We start from the raw sequence: 17,797 nt of genomic DNA, 5'->3' as shown, positions 1-17,797 counted from the left end.
CCCTTCTCTGTCTCACAGCTCTGGTCCCGCCCTCATTTCCTGTTTCTGCAAGGGCGGGACTAGAGCTGAGAGACAGAGAAGGGAAAACTGAAGTAAGTGCCGAGCCTGTACGCTTTTTACCGCATGAGGTAAGTCAGGATGACTTTTAAAATTCGGAGGGAGGGGGCCTGAAACTGGAAGGGAGGGAGGGACGATGACCCTGGAACTGGGAGGGAGGGGGAAACCCTGGAATTGGGAGGGAGGGAGGGGAGCTGGGAGGGAGGGGGGACGGACGACGATCCTGAAACTCGGAGGGAGTGAACGAACCTCCGGTGGGTGAATATTATATGCAGCCTTCCCTTCCCTCCGAGGGCGGGGCACTGAGAGCGAGTGCGAGGCCTGTGGTTGGTCCCTTCTCCTTCTGATATCGCATTTCTTTCCCTGGCAACTATACAGAGTTCCCTCGAGGGTGGGGTGATTACGAACCCTACGAACACTACACGGCTTCACTGCCATGCTGCCACAGTGTCAGCTTCAGAACGTTGGAGGTGCAAATTATTATATTAGATTCACCCAAGGCCGTGCACAGCAGGTCCAGTTTAACATAAAACTTACAATTTTGTTAACAGCATAACAATAATAAAAATTGCCAAATGTTAACATGAATACAATAAATGAGGCAAACTTGAGAGCTGCAAATTATAACCTATTAATAGGACTACCATCCAAACATACATGTATGTATTTTTTTTTATATATACGTAGACTCCTGATGCAGGCATTTGCCAAAACACAGGCTGTGTTGGGTCCCTAAATAAAATTGCTTCCTGGATATTTTAGCTCCACCTGGTTGTTGCCTCCGAAGCCCTCTACAGTGGTTTTGTTCCACGATTTCTTGTGTTGCTGTTTCCCTCATACTTATCAGGAAGCCTATGACCTACAGTAACAAACTGGTCAATATTCAGCTGTGGTGGTCAGCATTTCTTTAAACCAGATATTCAGTGCCGGCCCCTATCTGAATATCCAGCACTGAAATCTGGGCACTTGACAAAATTCAGAGGCAGGACCTGGACAGCTTCTTAGTTAACATAGGACAGCCTTTTGTTGCTTCTATCTGGAATAAGTCGTCACTGACCATCTTACCTCTCTGTTCCAAGCATGCTATGCTACTTGTATGTGGCCATGTATGTAGGGATACCATTATCTGTTACATGTATGCATTACCAATTACTACTACTACTTAACATTTCTAAAGTGCTACTAGGGTTACGCAGCGCTGTACAATTTAACATAGAGGGACGGTCCCTGCTCAAGGAGCTTACAATCTAAGAGACATGTGAACGGACAGTCCAATAGGGGCGGTCAAATTGGGGCAGTCTGGATTTAGTGAACGGTAAGAGTTAGGTGCCGAATGCAGCATTGAAGAGGTGGGTTTTAAGCAAAGACTTGAAGATGGGCAGGGAGGGGGCTTGGCGTAAGGGCGCAGGAAGGTTGTTCCAAGCATAGGGTGAGGCGAGGCAGAATGAGCGGAGCCTGGAGTTGGCGGTGTTGGAGAAGGGTACAGAGAGGAGGGATTTGTCCTGTGAACGGAGGTTACGGGCGGGAACATAGGGGGAGATGAGGGAGGAGAGGTAGTGAGGGGCAGCAGACTGAATTCTGTTACCCGGAAATGGCAACCGCCATTACGGCAAATGTAAGCCACATTGAGCCTGCAAATTGGTGGGAAAATGTGGGATACAAATGCTACAAATAATCTTATCAGGATATTTAACGCCACCCACTATTCAGATAGGGGTGCTGAATGAATACGCAAACATTTTTTGACCGTTGCAGCTGGCATTGAATAAAAAAATTCACCGACTGCGGCTGAATATTGATCTGTTATTATTTTACAGAATTTCCCTCTGGCACCCTTCTCCTTGATTCATTTGTACCCGTAGCTTACCTTACAGGCAAGCGCCATCAAATGAGCAGGAGGGCCATTGGAGTCGGAGCTGTCCGAGCCATCAGTGCTGAAAAAGAAAGAGGATTATGGTGTTTAGCGCTGTCACTGTGCACTTTGGCTAAAAGCCGGAGATGCTGGTCAGATTGAAAGGAACTCCTCTCAGGCATCTGACTGCTGTATAGTAATGCTGATGCATCAACACATCGGCAGGATTCTAGTCATGAAAGAGGACACTATTTAAGAAATCTTTTGTCCTTTGGAAGGATAGCTCTCAAGTCCAGGTAGGTAACTGTACATGTCAATCCAAATGTCAATGATTCTAAAAGTAAAACCGTCTTCTGCTGTAGCAGCTTGACAAATATACTTCAGTGCTGTTAGATAATGTGTTTGACCCAACAATAGGCAAAACCAGTGCCATCATCCAACCATGCAAGACTGATATTTGGAAAATCTAAGTTTGAAACTGCAAAACCACTCAGAGAGATTCTGCATTGGCTCCCTATGAAAGAACGAATATCCTTTAAAATATGTACATTAATCCACAGAATAATCTACGGTGAGGTACCAGAATACATGCTTGAATTGGTTGATTTACCACCTAGAAACAGAACCAGCTCATCGCGATCTTATCTGAACTTACATTACCCAGACTGCAATGGCTTAAAGTATAAATCAATTTACGCCTCAAACTTCACGTACATTGGCACTCAACTGTGGAAGGCCTTACCAAAATTAACAAAAACTACCCAGAACTACCTAAACTTTAGGAAATCATCGAAAACAGTATTGTTCAAGAAGGCTTGCTCCCCAGGTTCAACATAATCAGAATTATCCCTTACTATTATAAGATCCAATAGACTCTAATTACATCTTATCTTTCATATTTACTACTGATTAATTGTTATTCATATCCTACTTCAATACCCATTGCTGTTTAACTGTTAATTTTTATTCTGCTAAATTTGAAAACTTGTACTTCTTGCATTGTAACTTACTACAATATTCTTGTAAGCCACTTTGAGCCTGCTATCAGCGGGGAAAGGCGGGATACAAATGTGATAAATAAATAAAATGCAGAGAAAGGCTCTGACAGTTAAGGGTTAAAGCAAAAGGAAATGATATCAGAGTAGTCAATTTAGGAAGAGAGAATGGTCAATAACCTGAACTGGCTATGGTATAAACTAAGAATCACTAAAACACTTCCAGTCGTAACAATTATTACCTATTATGCCCTCAACTACTAATCAAAACTAGAAACTACCACAGAATAATCAGTTTAACATAAATTGGTTCCCTTCTTTACTGGTACTAATTAAACTGAAGATACCTTAAGCCCTTGGTCTTCATTCCCAGTCTTTGAGGGCCACCAATGGGCCAGGTTTTCAAGATATCCCTAATGAATATGCATGAGAGAGAGTTGCTTGGCTACTAATTCCATTGTATGGAAATCTCTCATGCATATTCATTAGGGGAATCCTGAAAACCTGGTCTGTTGGTGGCCTTTGAGGACTGGGAGTGAAGACCAATTCCTTAAGCTCAATATCTCATTAAACAATAGAAAGCTCATTCGCATCTCTCCAAGGCTGAGGTTACCTGGACTCCAGATCTGAAGTTACATCCATGAGTGAGGTCTCCGAATCGTAGGCCAGCTTCTCCAGGCTGATGGTTGCCTGCTCTTTCATCATTTCCTCCAGTTCTTTCAGACAATAGTAGTACTAAGAGAAATTATGCGTTTCAGTGAACCAATGAGGTCAGTGTTAGAAAGTTCAGGCAAAAACCAAACTGCTTGTATGAAGCAGGAGAACAGCATTCTACGATAGAACACAGGGTACGAGATATCGTGGCAGCCATTTTCCTTCAGTGGCCGCAAGGGGCAGGAGCGAGGGGCCTCTGCTCCTGCCCCCAATGACCACCATGGACCACTATGGCTACAGGTAGGCCTACCTGGACAGCTTGGGGGGCCTTCTGGGTTGGGGTTCTTACCATGGGTTGTGGGAGGGGAAGGAAATAGGGCCATTGTCGGGGGGGGGAGGTAGGAGGGGGCTTGGGGGCTCTTTTTTTACCAAACAACCCCTAAAACCCACATAGCTAGGCCAGCCAAAGTTATGAATCCAAGCTAGCCATCATACACTGAACTCAGGGCACAAAATAATGCCAATTAAGTGATGTGTTGTCAGGGCAAGATATAAGATTATGGCACCCGCAGCCAAAGGACTAGTTGGCAGGGATTTCCCTATACAATCCATGGCATCAGATTTTCTGCACCATAGGCATATGCCTATGTCTAGATCCAACCCAGGATGTATGCGCCCAACACTTGTATCAGTTACTTTACGTGAAAGAGACTGCAATGAAGATGTGTGAGAACGACTTAGACTTTTCACATAGCGAGTCTGGAAACAGGTTTCAAACCCGTTTCAAACTTCAAAATGAATGGTCTTCAATCAACTCTGGGGTAGGTATTCAAAAGGGTTTTGCTGGTCAGGAAAGGCTTTTGCTTGGTTAAACCCGCTGAGCTACCTGGCAGCTGATATTCAGCGACAATTGAATATCACCCCTAACCGGGTAGGTTAGGGGTGGGCTGGGGCAGAGCGTCAACTTATCCAATTAGTGGAGACATTCAGTCCGCTAACACAGTTGTCCTAACTTGTTAAGCAGTGAGTGAACTGGACAATGGTCAAATATCTGCCAGTGCCTGATTAACGTCTGGGTCAACGGGCATGTCTGGGCATTGAATATCCAGGGTTAGGTCAACCTGTGGTTGGAAGCTGTACAAGACGCTGACTGCCATGGGCTGAATATCGACCCCTCTGAATGCATTTACAGAAAGTTACAGAAAATGTATATTGTTGATGCCCCCAGAGTGTTCCAATAAAAGAAGTTGCCGCAACTCGCCCACACCCCGTTAAAGTGGTATTAAAGAAACAGGACTGCGCCTTCATCTTCTCAGAATTTGAAAACCTTTGCTTACCTTTGACTGGTCTGGATCACAGTAGTCTAAGAGAGTGTCACAGAAATCATATCCCAGGGTCTCTAGGTCCTTAGTGCTGAAATGGGTACCCTGTCTACTCCCTACAAAAGTAACAACAACATTTTCAAACCCATTTTCACAGCAGAACAACAGATTGTGGATTTCAAATTCTGCAGTAGCATAGAAACTGAAACTGAGAAGCAGCGACATATTTTGGAGGAAAGATGATTGCTTGGTGGTGTGGAGGACTTTCTAAAATTCTCTCTGTTAATACAAACCAGGTAATTCCTAAAATGATGATTTCTACATCGTTAAAGTAGCTGTGCCCCAGACTCAAAGCTGGCTTGTGTAAGCAGAGCTTGCTTTGATCTATCACTGAGACTGATTTGCTTATTCCCATGGTCTCAGAATAAATAGAGAAATATGGGTGGTAGTAAACAGAATGGCAGGTGGGGCTGCAGGTAAAGCCTGAGGTCCACCAGCCTGGTACTGAAATGGTAAAGGATGCTACACACCTGGATTGATCTATGTGGATATCAGTCCTGGAGTGTCAGGGATAATGAAAAATTATGATGAATGCCCAATGCTGAAACTATCCATAATGTCTCCTATTAAAGTGACCAGGATGCCTTGCTTGTTCATAGCTGATCCGTGCTCTGCTTAAAAAGGTGAACTTTAAACTTACCTCTTAATTTCCTTTCCTTTAGTCCTACCAGGCTAGTCCAGACAACTGAATTAATCTCTTCCTGCCAGCAGATGGAGTCAGAGAAAAACAGTTCAGAGCTGACTTCACCCTCCTCAGAAGGGTCTACTGCAGCCTTCAGCTCTTCACTACTCTACAAAGTTAAGACAATCAAAGGCAATTGTATCATTTGGTTTTGAGCTTCCAAATCATCATCAAAACCAACCCAGATGGGAGGGAGGGTGTGACTAAGATGGCATGGGAATAAGACGCTAGTTGGAGGCTCTGGCTGTTTATACATTAATACTGTGTTCTAGCATATTTCTTTTGACTTTTTATGATACCAAAATGCAGGGGGGAAACTGAAAGGAGTTCTTCCTTCCCCTTTGGTTACCTTTTCTCCGTGCCAAACCACAATTACTTCTTTTGCAGTGCCTTCTTCATTGGGCATTTCTACTTGCAGGGCCAGGAAGGACCCTATCTTGGACAGCGATGTTTTGCTAAGCCCTTCTGGACCTCTTGCTCCTCCTCCTTTGAGAATGTCCATCGAGCACCCAACCCAGTCTATGGAGGAACCTAGATTGGATTCTGTGGTTGCTGCACAAGCTTTCCAGTCGAGCATGAACATGATTGTCAATGTTTAAGCATCTGGGTCTTTATAGATGCCAGTTCAAGGAGCTGAGCTTGAGCAGCAGGCTAGTGGTGAGCCAGTATGAGAGCCTGAAGTAACACCTGCAGTGGCAGGTAGTACCCAAGATGGGGGTGCTCTTATACCTGTATTATCCTTACAGCCACTAGCCAAGCTGCCATTAGTAACATTCGAGTCACTGTAGAGTGCTCTAGTAAGCCTCCATCAGGTATGCTCATAAGTACATAAGCACCACCATACTGGGAAAAGACCAAGGGTCCATCAAGCCCAGCATCCTGTCTCCGACAGCGGCCAATCCAGGCTTCAAGAACCCAGTAACCCCCCCCCCCCAAAAAAAAATTTTTTTTTAATAATGTTCAATGGACTTTTCCTTCAGGAATCTGTCCAAACTCCCCTTAAACTCCGTAAGGCCAGCTGCTGTCACTACATTCTCCGGCAACGAGTTCCAGAGTCCAACTACACGCTGAGTAAAGAAAACCTTTCTCCTATTTGTTTTAAATCTACCATATTCTAGCTTCATCTTGTGTCCCCTCCCTGGTTCTTTTATTGTCATTTCTCTTAACACCTCCACTAAGCTGTAGAACCAGGATTCAACTTGAAAACAACAAACCACCAGAGCTGATAGTATTGAGAAGACCGTAGCTAAAATAAAAACTGTCTCAGGCCAACATTCACGAGATAAACATTTATTATTGAGAAACATTGAAAATCTGGAAAATTATAACCAAAATTTGAATCTGAGACTTCAGAATTTTCCAGTGTCCAGAAGAGCTACTCCTAGAAACTTGTTTCATTGCTTTTTTTGTTTCTTCTATTTTGAACTTTTCGGAGACAAATTTGCCACCGATACAGAAGATTTATTATATTCCAGCAGAAAATAATGTAGAGACTGAAGTTCAATGTGGATTAGATGTTTCAGCAATTCTGGAATCATCTGATATTGAAATTTCAGGTAGAAGGTACTTTACTGGTGTCCTTCACTTTTCTACAAGACTAGTAAAAAAAAAGGCCCGTTTCTGGAGCCAATGAAACGGGCGCTAGCAAGGCTTTCCTCTGACCCCCCCCCACCCAACACACCTTCGTTGTTAGTGACGGCATTGTGCCGCCGTGGTCGCCGTCGATGTGTGACTCTGGCCCCCCCACCCAACGCACCTTCGTCATCAGTGACGCCATTGCGCCGCCCTGGCCGCCGTCGGTGTGAGTGAATTTGCTCCGCCCTCAACGTCATAACGTTTGACGCGAGGGCGGGGCCCCGAGACTGTGTTTTTCGTGGCTTCAGAGCTTCGAACTTACGAACCTTGGCTTCAGTGACGTCAGACAATAGAACGTTGAGGGTGAGTTTTATATATATAGATAAAGAAACAGTGTTGAAATTGTAGTTTAGTTCCTCTAAAGCTACCTTTCCAGGTGGAGAAAATATCAGTCTTTGCCGACGTGTCTAGGTGGATGCAGCTTAGAAGGACATTTTTGTTAATGCAACAAGCTAGGAGCTACTTTCCAGTTGCGATTTCCTTTCAAAATTATAGATATATATTTTTATGACCCATCGCAGTTGCAAGTTTTTCTTGAAGGAAAAGGGGTACTAGGGAGAGTTTTGCCACAGTTAGTCACTTTTGATGCTGTTTAATATTTTAAGAAGGCTTCTTTTCTTTGTCTCTTATTTCCTTTTTTTTCTTCAGTGTATTTCCAGCTTCTTATGGAATTTCTGTGGGTCCGCTCTCTCCTCAATGTGGACTAATTGTTTCCTAGATATTCTGATTTCTTATGAGGTGTAATTTTCTGAATTTCTTTTTAAAGTGCAAATAAACACAACAACAACAACCCAGATGCAGTCAAAAACCATGGTCATTACTCCCCCCCAAAATGTACTACATCTGAGGTAAAGACAATCCAACTACTTTCAGAACCCTCCATTGCCTCAGGTACAAACCTAGATTGTGAGCCCTCCTGGGACAGAGAAATATCCAGAGTACCTGAATGTAACTCACCTTGAGCTACTACTGAAGAAGGTGTGAGCAAAATCTAAATAATAAATACATAAAAATAATAAACCTGTCTGCTGTTAGTTTTCTGAAACTATCTCTCTGAGAGTCCTTGATTGTCATGGCTTCCCTGGGTGAATTCTGGACTGGTCTGGCAGGACTAAAGTGGAGGAGTAACCTAGTGGTTAGAACACTGTCCTGACAATCAGGGAAGCCCAGTTCCAACCCCACTTCTGCTCCTTGTGATCTTGGGCAAGGCACTTATCCCTCCATTGTCTTAGGTACAAATTAGATTGTAAGTCCTCCAGGTTTAGGGAAATACCTACTGGGCATGAATGTAACTCACCTTGAGTTACCACTGAAAGTTATGATCTAAATCCTCAAAATACAGCTAAGTTTAAATTTCACCTTCCTTACTGTCCATTCTAGACAAGCTTCACTCAGACCAGGTGGGAAGAAACCAAGACCAACTCTCAGAACTACTGTGTGCGATGCTAGTGTTTTTAGCTCTGTGCACACACAAGGGTAGGGTTTAAACAGGAATAAGTAGAACCCAGGACTCACCCTGCCCTTCTTCTTAGAAAAAAAATAGATTGCTACTCTGTCTACGTGGTCTCCTGTCTAAGTGGTCCTCTGAAACCAGCAACTCTTGCTGGAATGAGCCAAAGTGATCATCTTCTTAACTCCTCTGGGACTAATGCCTTATTGGGAAACATCATTAGACCAAATGTATCTGAAATTCAGAAGGAGCCGAGCACCTAGAAAAATGTCAAAGTGCCCATCCCTGCCCTAGCCTACATTGACTGTTTTCCTTACTATTATAGGCAGAGGGAAGGTCTGATCCTGACAGAAATGAGGCACTTACCTTAAGACAGAGGGGAGTACTGGGAATGGGGATATCTTTATTTAGTCACTGAATACTGGGCTCTAAATGAGTATGTCTGCACCATCTGCTAGAGACAGAGAAATATTAAAGAGCTGAACACTGTACCAGATTCTTATAAGGAGCCAGGATCTCTGTCTCCACCTGCTGGCAGGAGGATAATAACCAAGTTGTCTAGACTGGTCTGGTCTGGACGAAAAACACCTTTTTCTCACCTAGTGAGGAGCCACAGAAACTGGATTCCATAGTGTAGCTGTTGTTGATGCCCATCTTCCACATTGTCACTCGCCCTGTCCCTTCTTTGCCCTTCTGCACCTTGAACTTACATCCTGTGAAAGAAAACTGACATGGAACATGGGCTTAGCCTCAGTGTAACAAGCTAACTTCATGTTCATTAGGATATTTTGATGTGGCCCTTCTTTTTGTGAAAGTTCTCCTTGGAAAGATTTTGAACACCATGAACATATCAGTCTTTATACAACGTTTGCACAGGAGATGTTACACAGATGCTCATGTGCTATCAGTAACTTCTAGAAAAGCTAATGGTTATATGACTTGGTTGTATCTTACAGACAATTCAACGGATTGGCTGTAGCTTTTAGAAAAACCTGAGAAACATTTTAGAGGCAATTTTCAAAGGAAGTTTCTGCAGGTAAACGAGTATTTACCCTAAAGGAGCCCTTTGAAAATTGCCCTCCCAGTGCCTGGGGAAAGCAATGGTGCTGGAAGCAGGCTCAGGACAGGCCAGCAAACGTAAACCTGAGGTTTTCATTTTGAAATCCCCTCACCTGGCTTTTGTAGCGCTATCCGTCTGCAGGATAAGAGATCTGACTTAACAGCATTAAAAAGGCCAGTGGTTCACCCTTTGCTAAAGAAAAACAACCTCGACCAGGACAAACTTGAAAGTTACCAGCCAGTATCCAACCATCCCATTTCTAGGGAAACATACAACAAACAGTCTGTGTTCAACTCAGTGATCGGCTAGAAGAGAGAAACTGGCTAAATCATGTGAAGCTGGGTTCAGACCCGGTTATGGAACAGAAACGGTCCTCGTATCCCTGCTAGATGATCTTCACAGAAACCGAGACAGGGGACTGGCCTCGGTGTTAGTACTGCTAGATTTCTCAGCAGCTTTTGACACTGTGGATCATGATATCTTGCTAGCACGACTGACAGATGGGACAGTACTTGCCTGGTTCAGATCCTATCTCGGAGAGCCCTTTATAGAACAGTGCTTAGCGCCAATTTTTTTCTGGCACCGAGTTTTGAGCGCCATTTATAGAATTCCTCCCTAAGTTTATAGAATTAGGAGGCATCTGTATACTTAAACCGCTGTTGCAATTTTTTGCGAAAGGACTCTTCCATTGCAAAACAAGCTTTGCACACTGAATAGCGTTGGTCAGATTTATCCAGTGGTTCCCAAACCTGGTCCTGGAGGCACCCCAGCCAGTCAGATTTTCAGGATATCCACAATGAATATTCACGAAAGAGATTTGCATGCAGCGGAGGCAGTACATGCAAATCTTTCTCATAAATATTCATTGTGGATATCCTGAAAACCTGGCTGGCTGAGGTGCCTCCAGGACCAGGTTAGAGAACCACTCCCTAAAAGACGAGCACAAAAGTGCAGTAAGTTTTTAGTACAGTAAGCTTTCCAGCACTGGAAGTAATTGTATGTACAGATCCTTTGCATGCATTAAACGTGGGAAGTGCATTCAAATTACTAATGTTAATGCACCAAAATGTGTGTTAATGTGGTGGCTTTAAAGATGCATTAATTTTAGCGCACCTTATTATAATCACCTTAGGGTGGCGTTATGACAAAGGTGGCGTTATGACAGGTGGATGATCAGAAGCAAATGCAAACCCTAGAGGCCCTTAGCATTGGACCAGCACCTGCATTTGTTAGAGCTGAATGATTGCAGGGCTCTAGCGCTAGGAGCACCGAGCACGACAGAGCACAGCACAAGAGGTAGGCAAATTCACGCAATTAAAAAACTTACCCATTCCCTCCCGATGCTCAGAAGAACAGCGACCAAACCCAAACTGCCTTACTGCCGCAGAAATAACCCCAGCCCGGAGCTGGCGTAAGGGTGCAGGAGAAACCCCCTCCCCTCCCCTTCCTCTCTCAACTGTTACTCCTTGTAGATTAGCACATGGGACAACCAATCCTGCTGCTGAAGGCGGGGATCTGGGCTCAGGGGCTGCTTCTTTGCACTTCAGAGTGCTGGTGCAGGGACACCAACCTGCTCTTTCATCTTCTCTTATGAGGTAAGGTGCTGGTTCCCCTTGTCTTCCCCTCTGGCTGCTCTGTGAGGTTTCTGGTGGGCTGTTTCAGGGTACTTTTAGGGTCTGTCTCTGATGTATTTCTGCATCAGCTTATGCTGACCCTACACTGGCATTCCAGCTTTCTTCAAAGGTTCTCGCAGGCAAGTGCTGCTCATCCATTGGTTGAGGGCTGGGTTATGATGTCATTTATGTCTGGCTCCTGATAGGTTGCAGAAGTAGTGTCAGGTTGCAGTCATAGGCTTGGAATGTTTCCCTGGAGTCGAGTTCAGATTTTTTTTTGTTTTTGTTCATGCTCTGACTCCCATGCCTGAGCGCATGCGCCAGGCACAATCCGGAACAACACGCCAGAACCACTCCCCGAATGCTCAACGCTTACAGCCCGCCTATATTTACATGTAATTAGCATTGAGCATCCGTGAGTTCTTCTGGTGCGCTGTTCCAGCGCTGTTTCTCCGGCACTGTTCAGTTTTGATCATCTGCACCTGAGTGATTTCGTTTTGAAATCCCTGCACATGCTCTACCCCATGTGTAAATGGGGAAAGTTGCCCTTTGGCACTAACTTGCTCCTGAATTTTCAAAGGTAAACTCTGGGGGGGTCGGGGAAAGAGGGGCGTTCCCTTTGAAAATCGGCTTACGGGGCTGGCGGTACAAAAATTGGCTTGAAAGCATCACAAGGAGTTTGAAAACAGACATCAGTGATTATATAGGGCCAGTTGCTCTATACAAAATCAGAAGAACACAGGATAAAAACAAACTTGCAGTAACACTATCAGAAAAACCTGAATTTCTCCTTTAATCCCCACTCAGTCCCACAGCAAGGGAAGGGATGTGAGCTGTGTGTCTTACCTTGTCAGGGTTATTCTTGCTCAGCATGAGTGGGAAAACCTTCCCTTCCAGGTAGCTGGTCTGGCAGCGGCTACCTCCACCATCCCTGCTGCTGCAGCCGTACATGAACACATTCTGTTTCCTGCTGTGCCCGTGTAGATCGCAATAGAGGAGAACTTCCCACTCAGCCATCACACTGCAAGAAAGCAGCGACAGGGTTATTTAGGAGAAAATTCCGTAACTGGATGTCTGCATTTCTGGCACCATCTGATTATATGACCCACGTCATCAGATGGCTGATTCATTCCTGTTTGTCAACAAAGAACGATGTAACCTTGGAAATAATACATGTGAAACCATTTAGGAGCAGCAAGGCTGCCTAGAACCCACAAAAAGGACTGTAGCACAGCAGCTGAATCACCCCAGAACACTAGAGGGAGCTCTAGAACCATTCGTTCTCTGAAATTTACTGTATCCTTGTATCAGAATCCATGCCCTATAATCTGTTATTCTCTCCTGCTTTGTTTAGTGAATATTCCTCACATTTCTTATCCAAAAATCAGTGAGTCAGATCTTAAAATGCTTTTAAGAGAAACAAGAGCAATCACGCACAACTATGAAAACTTGTTTTAAAAAATTTCTCAGAGTTTGGATACAGAAATAGCAATCTGCTTAATGTTGGTTTAATTTGCATTTTTCAAATTGGTCCTGGACTACCCTCCAGCCAACCTGAATGTTAAGCTATCCACAATGAATAGGCATGAGAACGATGTCTACGCCTTCTCATGCATATTCGATGCAGATATCTTAACAATCAGCCTGGCTTGGGAGCACCTTGTTGACTGTGCTCATATGTGAGAGCAAGGTTCAACTTTACATCACTGCCCTGCTTATACCACAGGACTGAGTTTTATAGTTACATCTTTTTTTACTAAGTGCACAAACAGAATACCAGATAACCAACAATAACATTCCATAATGGAAACAGGATTACAGAAATAACAACACAAGGCAAATAGCAAAGGTTAACAGGGTAACCCCCATCTGACCCCCCCCCTCCCCTTTGCATATCGGGACAATGAGCCACTCAACGTCCGTGTCATGTAATGAGAGGTCCAGGTTTAAAAGTTTACGGGGGGGGGGGGGGGGGGGGGTCTAGGGAAAAGGAATGGAGGAGTGGCCTAGTGGTTAGGGTGGTGGACTTTGGTCCTGGAGAACTGAGGAACTGAGTTCGATTCCCACTTCAGGCACAGGCAGCTCCCTGTGACTCTGGGCAAGTCACTTAACCCTCCATTGCCCCATGTAAGCAGCATTGAGCCTGCCATGAGTGGGAAAGCGCGAGGTACAAATGTAACAAAAATAAAATAGATACTACTGGAGTTTCTACATGGAATGTTGCTACTATTGTAGATTCTACATGGAATGTTGCTATTCCACTAGCAACATTCCATGTAGAAGGCTGTGCAGGCTTCTGTTTCTGCGAGTCTGACGTCCTGCACGTACTGCGCGGCCACATTGGTGATCTGCAAGGGCCGACTTCTACATGGAATGTTGCTAGTGGAATAGCAACATTCCATGTAGAATCTCAAACAGTAGCAACAGTGGAGGAGTGGCCTAGTGGTTAGGGTGGTGGACTTTGGTCCTGGGGAACTGAGGAACTGAGTTTGATTCCCACTTCAGGCACAGGCAGTTCCTTGTGACTCTGGGCAAGTCACTTAACCCTCCATTGCCCCATGTAAGCCAAGTTGAGCCTGCCACGAGTGGGAAAGCGCAGGGTACAAATGTAACAAAAAAAAAACCAAACTGTCTCTTCATGTTCAAGTGTACAGCGCTGCGTACGCCTAGTAGTGCTTTAGAAATGATAAGTAGTAGTAGTAGTAAGACTAAAAATGGAATTGTGAGACTGAAAGATGCTGTGAACCGCTATGAGGAGAATGGCGAGGAAAAAGAAAATCTGCTAAACAAATATTTCTGTTTTGTGTTCACCACAATTGACTGACATAGGTAAATATGAGAATGGAGTGGATATAGCACCATGGACAGAAGAAAGTGTATATGAACAACTTGAAACTCTGAAGGTGGACAAAGCCATGGGACTGGACAGGATCCATGCTCTATAGCTGCTTTTAAGGATGTGAGTTCAGGGACTAGAATCATAAACAAATCTTTAACGGAGGGGGCGTTGTCCCCACATTCTTTAAAAAGAGCTTCTGCGACACCACTTCTGAAAGGTGAAAAATTAGATGTGACTCTGCCAAGTAACTATTGACCAGTATCTTCAAATTTTTTACATGGTTTTATAACAACTACAATATTTTATTGATCAGAATAATCTTTTGGATAAAAATCAATCTGGTTTTATTCCAAAGCATAATACTGAAATGCTTTACGTTTCTGTATTAGATACCATTAAACTTGTTTTTCGTCCTGGTCTACAATATATTATGGTTACCCTTGATATATCTGCCGCTTTAGATACCATTAACCATAACATTCTAATTGAGTGTCTTGAGAGCATTGGAATCACTGGGACAGTTTTTATCTTGGCTTAAATCTTTTCTGGAATGCATTCTTGTCAGGTTCGCACTAAACATGAGACATCAGCCTGGTCCTGTATAGAATCGGGAGCTCCACAGAGATCATCTTTATCAGCCTTACTTTTTAATTTTTATTTATTTGTTGCATTTGTACCCCACATTTTCCCACCTATTTGCAGGCTCAATGTGGCTTACATAGTACCGTCAGAGGCGTTTGCCCAGTCGGTTGATAACAAATACAAGGTTGTATAGTGATCGTATGAGGTATAAGTGGAGGGTCGGAAGGGGTGAAGATTGCGTGTTGTCCTGTTCGATCATAGTCATGCTGTGTTGGTAGGTGAAGAGGTTTACGTGGGGTCGTTGGGGTAGGCCTTTTTGAAGAGGTTGGTTTTTAGTGATTTCCTGAAGTTCAGGTGGTCGTGGATTGTTTTCACAGCTTTTGGGAGACCATTCCATAGTTGTGCGCTTATGTAGGAGAAGCCGGATGCGTAAGTTGTTATATATTTCAGTCCTTTGCAATTTGGGTAGTGTAGGTTTAGGTCTGGGACTGCAGTACAGAAGTTATGCGGATTACCTTAAGTTCTTTTCTTTACTGTAGATACTACCATTGAGGAATGCTTTGAAACATTTGGGGGCCCTGTTTACTAAGATGTACTCGTTTTTAGCGAATGTCTAAAATTATCATGTGCTAAATGCTAGAGACACCCATATGGGTGTCTTTAGAGTTTAGCACGCGCTAAATACGTTAGCGCGCCCTTAGTGCTGCTTAGTAAACAGGGCCCCTTAGTATCGCCCGTCAAATTGATTCAGCAATGGATGACAGCAAATAGATTCCAACGTAATGTGGGAAAAACATAAGCCTTGTTTGTAGACCGATTTAAGTCTAACTGTTGCCCACCTAGCTTCCTACTAGATGGTTGTTCTATACTGATTCTATCAGAACTCTGAAGTTTGATTCTTCATTGTCATTGAGAAGTCATTTGAAAAATATTATAAGATCAGTTTTCTTTCAATTACAGTTACTTCTTCATAGTCCTTCTGTGTTGTACCCTAGCAGGCTCTATCTCACGGGTAGAAGAGCTGGCAAATCACTGTTGGAGACAGACAGAGGTGACCGGTAGATTTGTATTTATATACAGAAGGCATATTCCTGGACAGATTCCTGAGGGAAAAGTCCATTGAACATTATTCATTTTTTTTTTTTGGGGGGGGGGGGGGGGTTGCCATGTTCTTGAAGCCTGGATTGGCCACTGTCAGAGACAGGATGCTGGGCTTGATGGACTCTTGGTCTTTCCCAGTATGGCGGTGCTTATGTATGTACTTATGCACTTGATCATTGAGCATTCTTTTTTACTTTCTAACTGGAAAGCATACCTACTTTAGCTCACACGCTGCCCAAAGGAGGCATGATTGAATAATTGGTTTCCATCTCTATTTAAAAATGCCTCCTGTATATAAATACAAATCTACCGGTCACCTCTGTCTGTATCCAACAGTGATTTGCCAGCTCTTCTACCCGTGAGATAGAGCCTGCTAGGGTACAACACAGAAGGACTACGAAGAAGGCAGCGCTTACCGTTTGATCATTTTGCGGGTGCAGTAGACGATGGGGAAGGAATCCTTCAGGATGGATCTGAAGTTGCGGTTCAGGTCACGGCCAGTGAGGGAGCAGCGGTAATTCCCCACGATTACACCATCTGGGTTCAGCATGGGCACCACTTTGAAAATGAAGGTGTCACGGAGCAGTCGAGCGTCTCCCCTGTTGCTCAGGATATAGTCCAGGAAACCCTTCATCATCCAAGAGCTGTTTGTCTCTCCAGGGTGGACTCTCGCTGTCAAAATTACTGCCTTCTTGAGCCTCATGGCCTTTGCAGATGGGGAAGGATTCGTGATGGTAAGAACATACACCAGGTTTCCTGCCAGCGAGCGACACAGAACGCGCACCTTGCAGAAAGTGGAGCGTTCGTGGTCATTGCTGATATCTGCAAGGTACTCCTGCAGGTTGGAATAGGTGTAGGGGTAGCAGTGGGCAAAGTAGCAGGTGTCTCCGTGGTGTGGGAATTCAAAGGTCCAGGAGAGAGAATAATAGTTCTTCCCTTCCGAACCGAAGTTGTTTTTGTAATATTTAATATCCGTTCCTATCCTATGCCAACCAATCCGAGACGTTCTGGCCTCCTCCACAGAGTAAATCAAAGGACGCATGCCAAGGTTGTACAAGCTGGCAGGTTTGGTGAAGTTAACGATAGTGAAGCGATATGGTATGCCTGCACGGGTGTTCTGGACTCGGAAGTAGTACCACTGCGTGTGTTTCTCCGTGTAGAAGTCAGTGCGCAGGGTGAGATGGTAATCAAATTCTCCACTAAAATAAGGAGAGAAGACAGATAAGATTAGCTGTGTTTGGCCTGAATGAGTGGACCAGTTCGAATGTTAAGCAAATCACTATTTTCATTTTTTTAAAATTACAGATGTTAAGTAAATTCAAAGGCTGCATCTCACCACAGGATTTCAGATTGGTGGTTCAGAGTATATTTAGTAGTTAGCTGTCTAGACTACTGCAATGCTCTATATTTAGGATTAAAGTTAATCCTTTATTAAAATGGACTCGACACAGGACTGTGTTTCAGCAATAGTACCTCTCTCAGGAGTCTGAAAAATGTACATTAAATGTATTTATCAGTCGTCTTCAAATTTTTCAGACTTCTGAGGCAGGCATTATTGCCGAAATACAGTGCCGTGTTGTACTGCTATAAATTTACAGCCTGTCTCACTGACACAGACTACTCAATAATTACTGTGGATTCTTTTGGATTCATGTTAGATAAATGAAACCTTTATTAGAGGTGCTAAAACCTATAATGATTACGATATAGACAATGATTAGCTATATAAACAATCATTACATCACTGGTCTCTACATCTAAGCAATGCTAAGAGCTTTTAGACCAGGAAAGGAAGCAATAATACATTATACATACAATCATCACTGGTCCTTACATCATCCAGGCTCTTAACATCAGCTGGGGGGGGGGGGGGGGGGAGACGGTTCACAGCGAGA

General features: G+C 43.9%; 1 protein-coding gene across 2 annotated transcripts in view; it reads right to left on the bottom strand.

The window, feature by feature from the left end:
- The window catches only part of AGBL3 (ATP/GTP binding protein like 3), an 83,127-nt gene that overhangs the window by 40,038 nt on the left and 25,292 nt on the right, over nt 1-17,797 (bottom strand). For both annotated transcript variants that reach the window (XM_030215331.1, XM_030215332.1), the window contains exons 7-12: nt 16,319-17,101; nt 12,227-12,401; nt 9,307-9,433; nt 4,896-4,996; nt 3,518-3,639; nt 1,925-1,991 (exon numbers count right to left, since the gene is read on the bottom strand). In XM_030215331.1, the coding sequence (XP_030071191.1) occupies nt 1,925-1,991; nt 3,518-3,639; nt 4,896-4,996; nt 9,307-9,433; nt 12,227-12,401; nt 16,319-17,101 (1,375 nt within the window). The remainder of the gene's footprint in view (nt 1-1,924; nt 1,992-3,517; nt 3,640-4,895; nt 4,997-9,306; nt 9,434-12,226; nt 12,402-16,318; nt 17,102-17,797) is intronic.

The sequence above is a fragment of the Microcaecilia unicolor genome, chromosome 9, assembly GCF_901765095.1.
Source record: "Microcaecilia unicolor chromosome 9, aMicUni1.1, whole genome shotgun sequence".
NCBI classification, from domain to species: domain Eukaryota; kingdom Metazoa; phylum Chordata; class Amphibia; order Gymnophiona; family Siphonopidae; genus Microcaecilia; species Microcaecilia unicolor.
The sequence above is the reverse complement of the archived record's forward strand: the minus strand, read 5'-3'. Positions and strand labels throughout refer to the sequence as shown.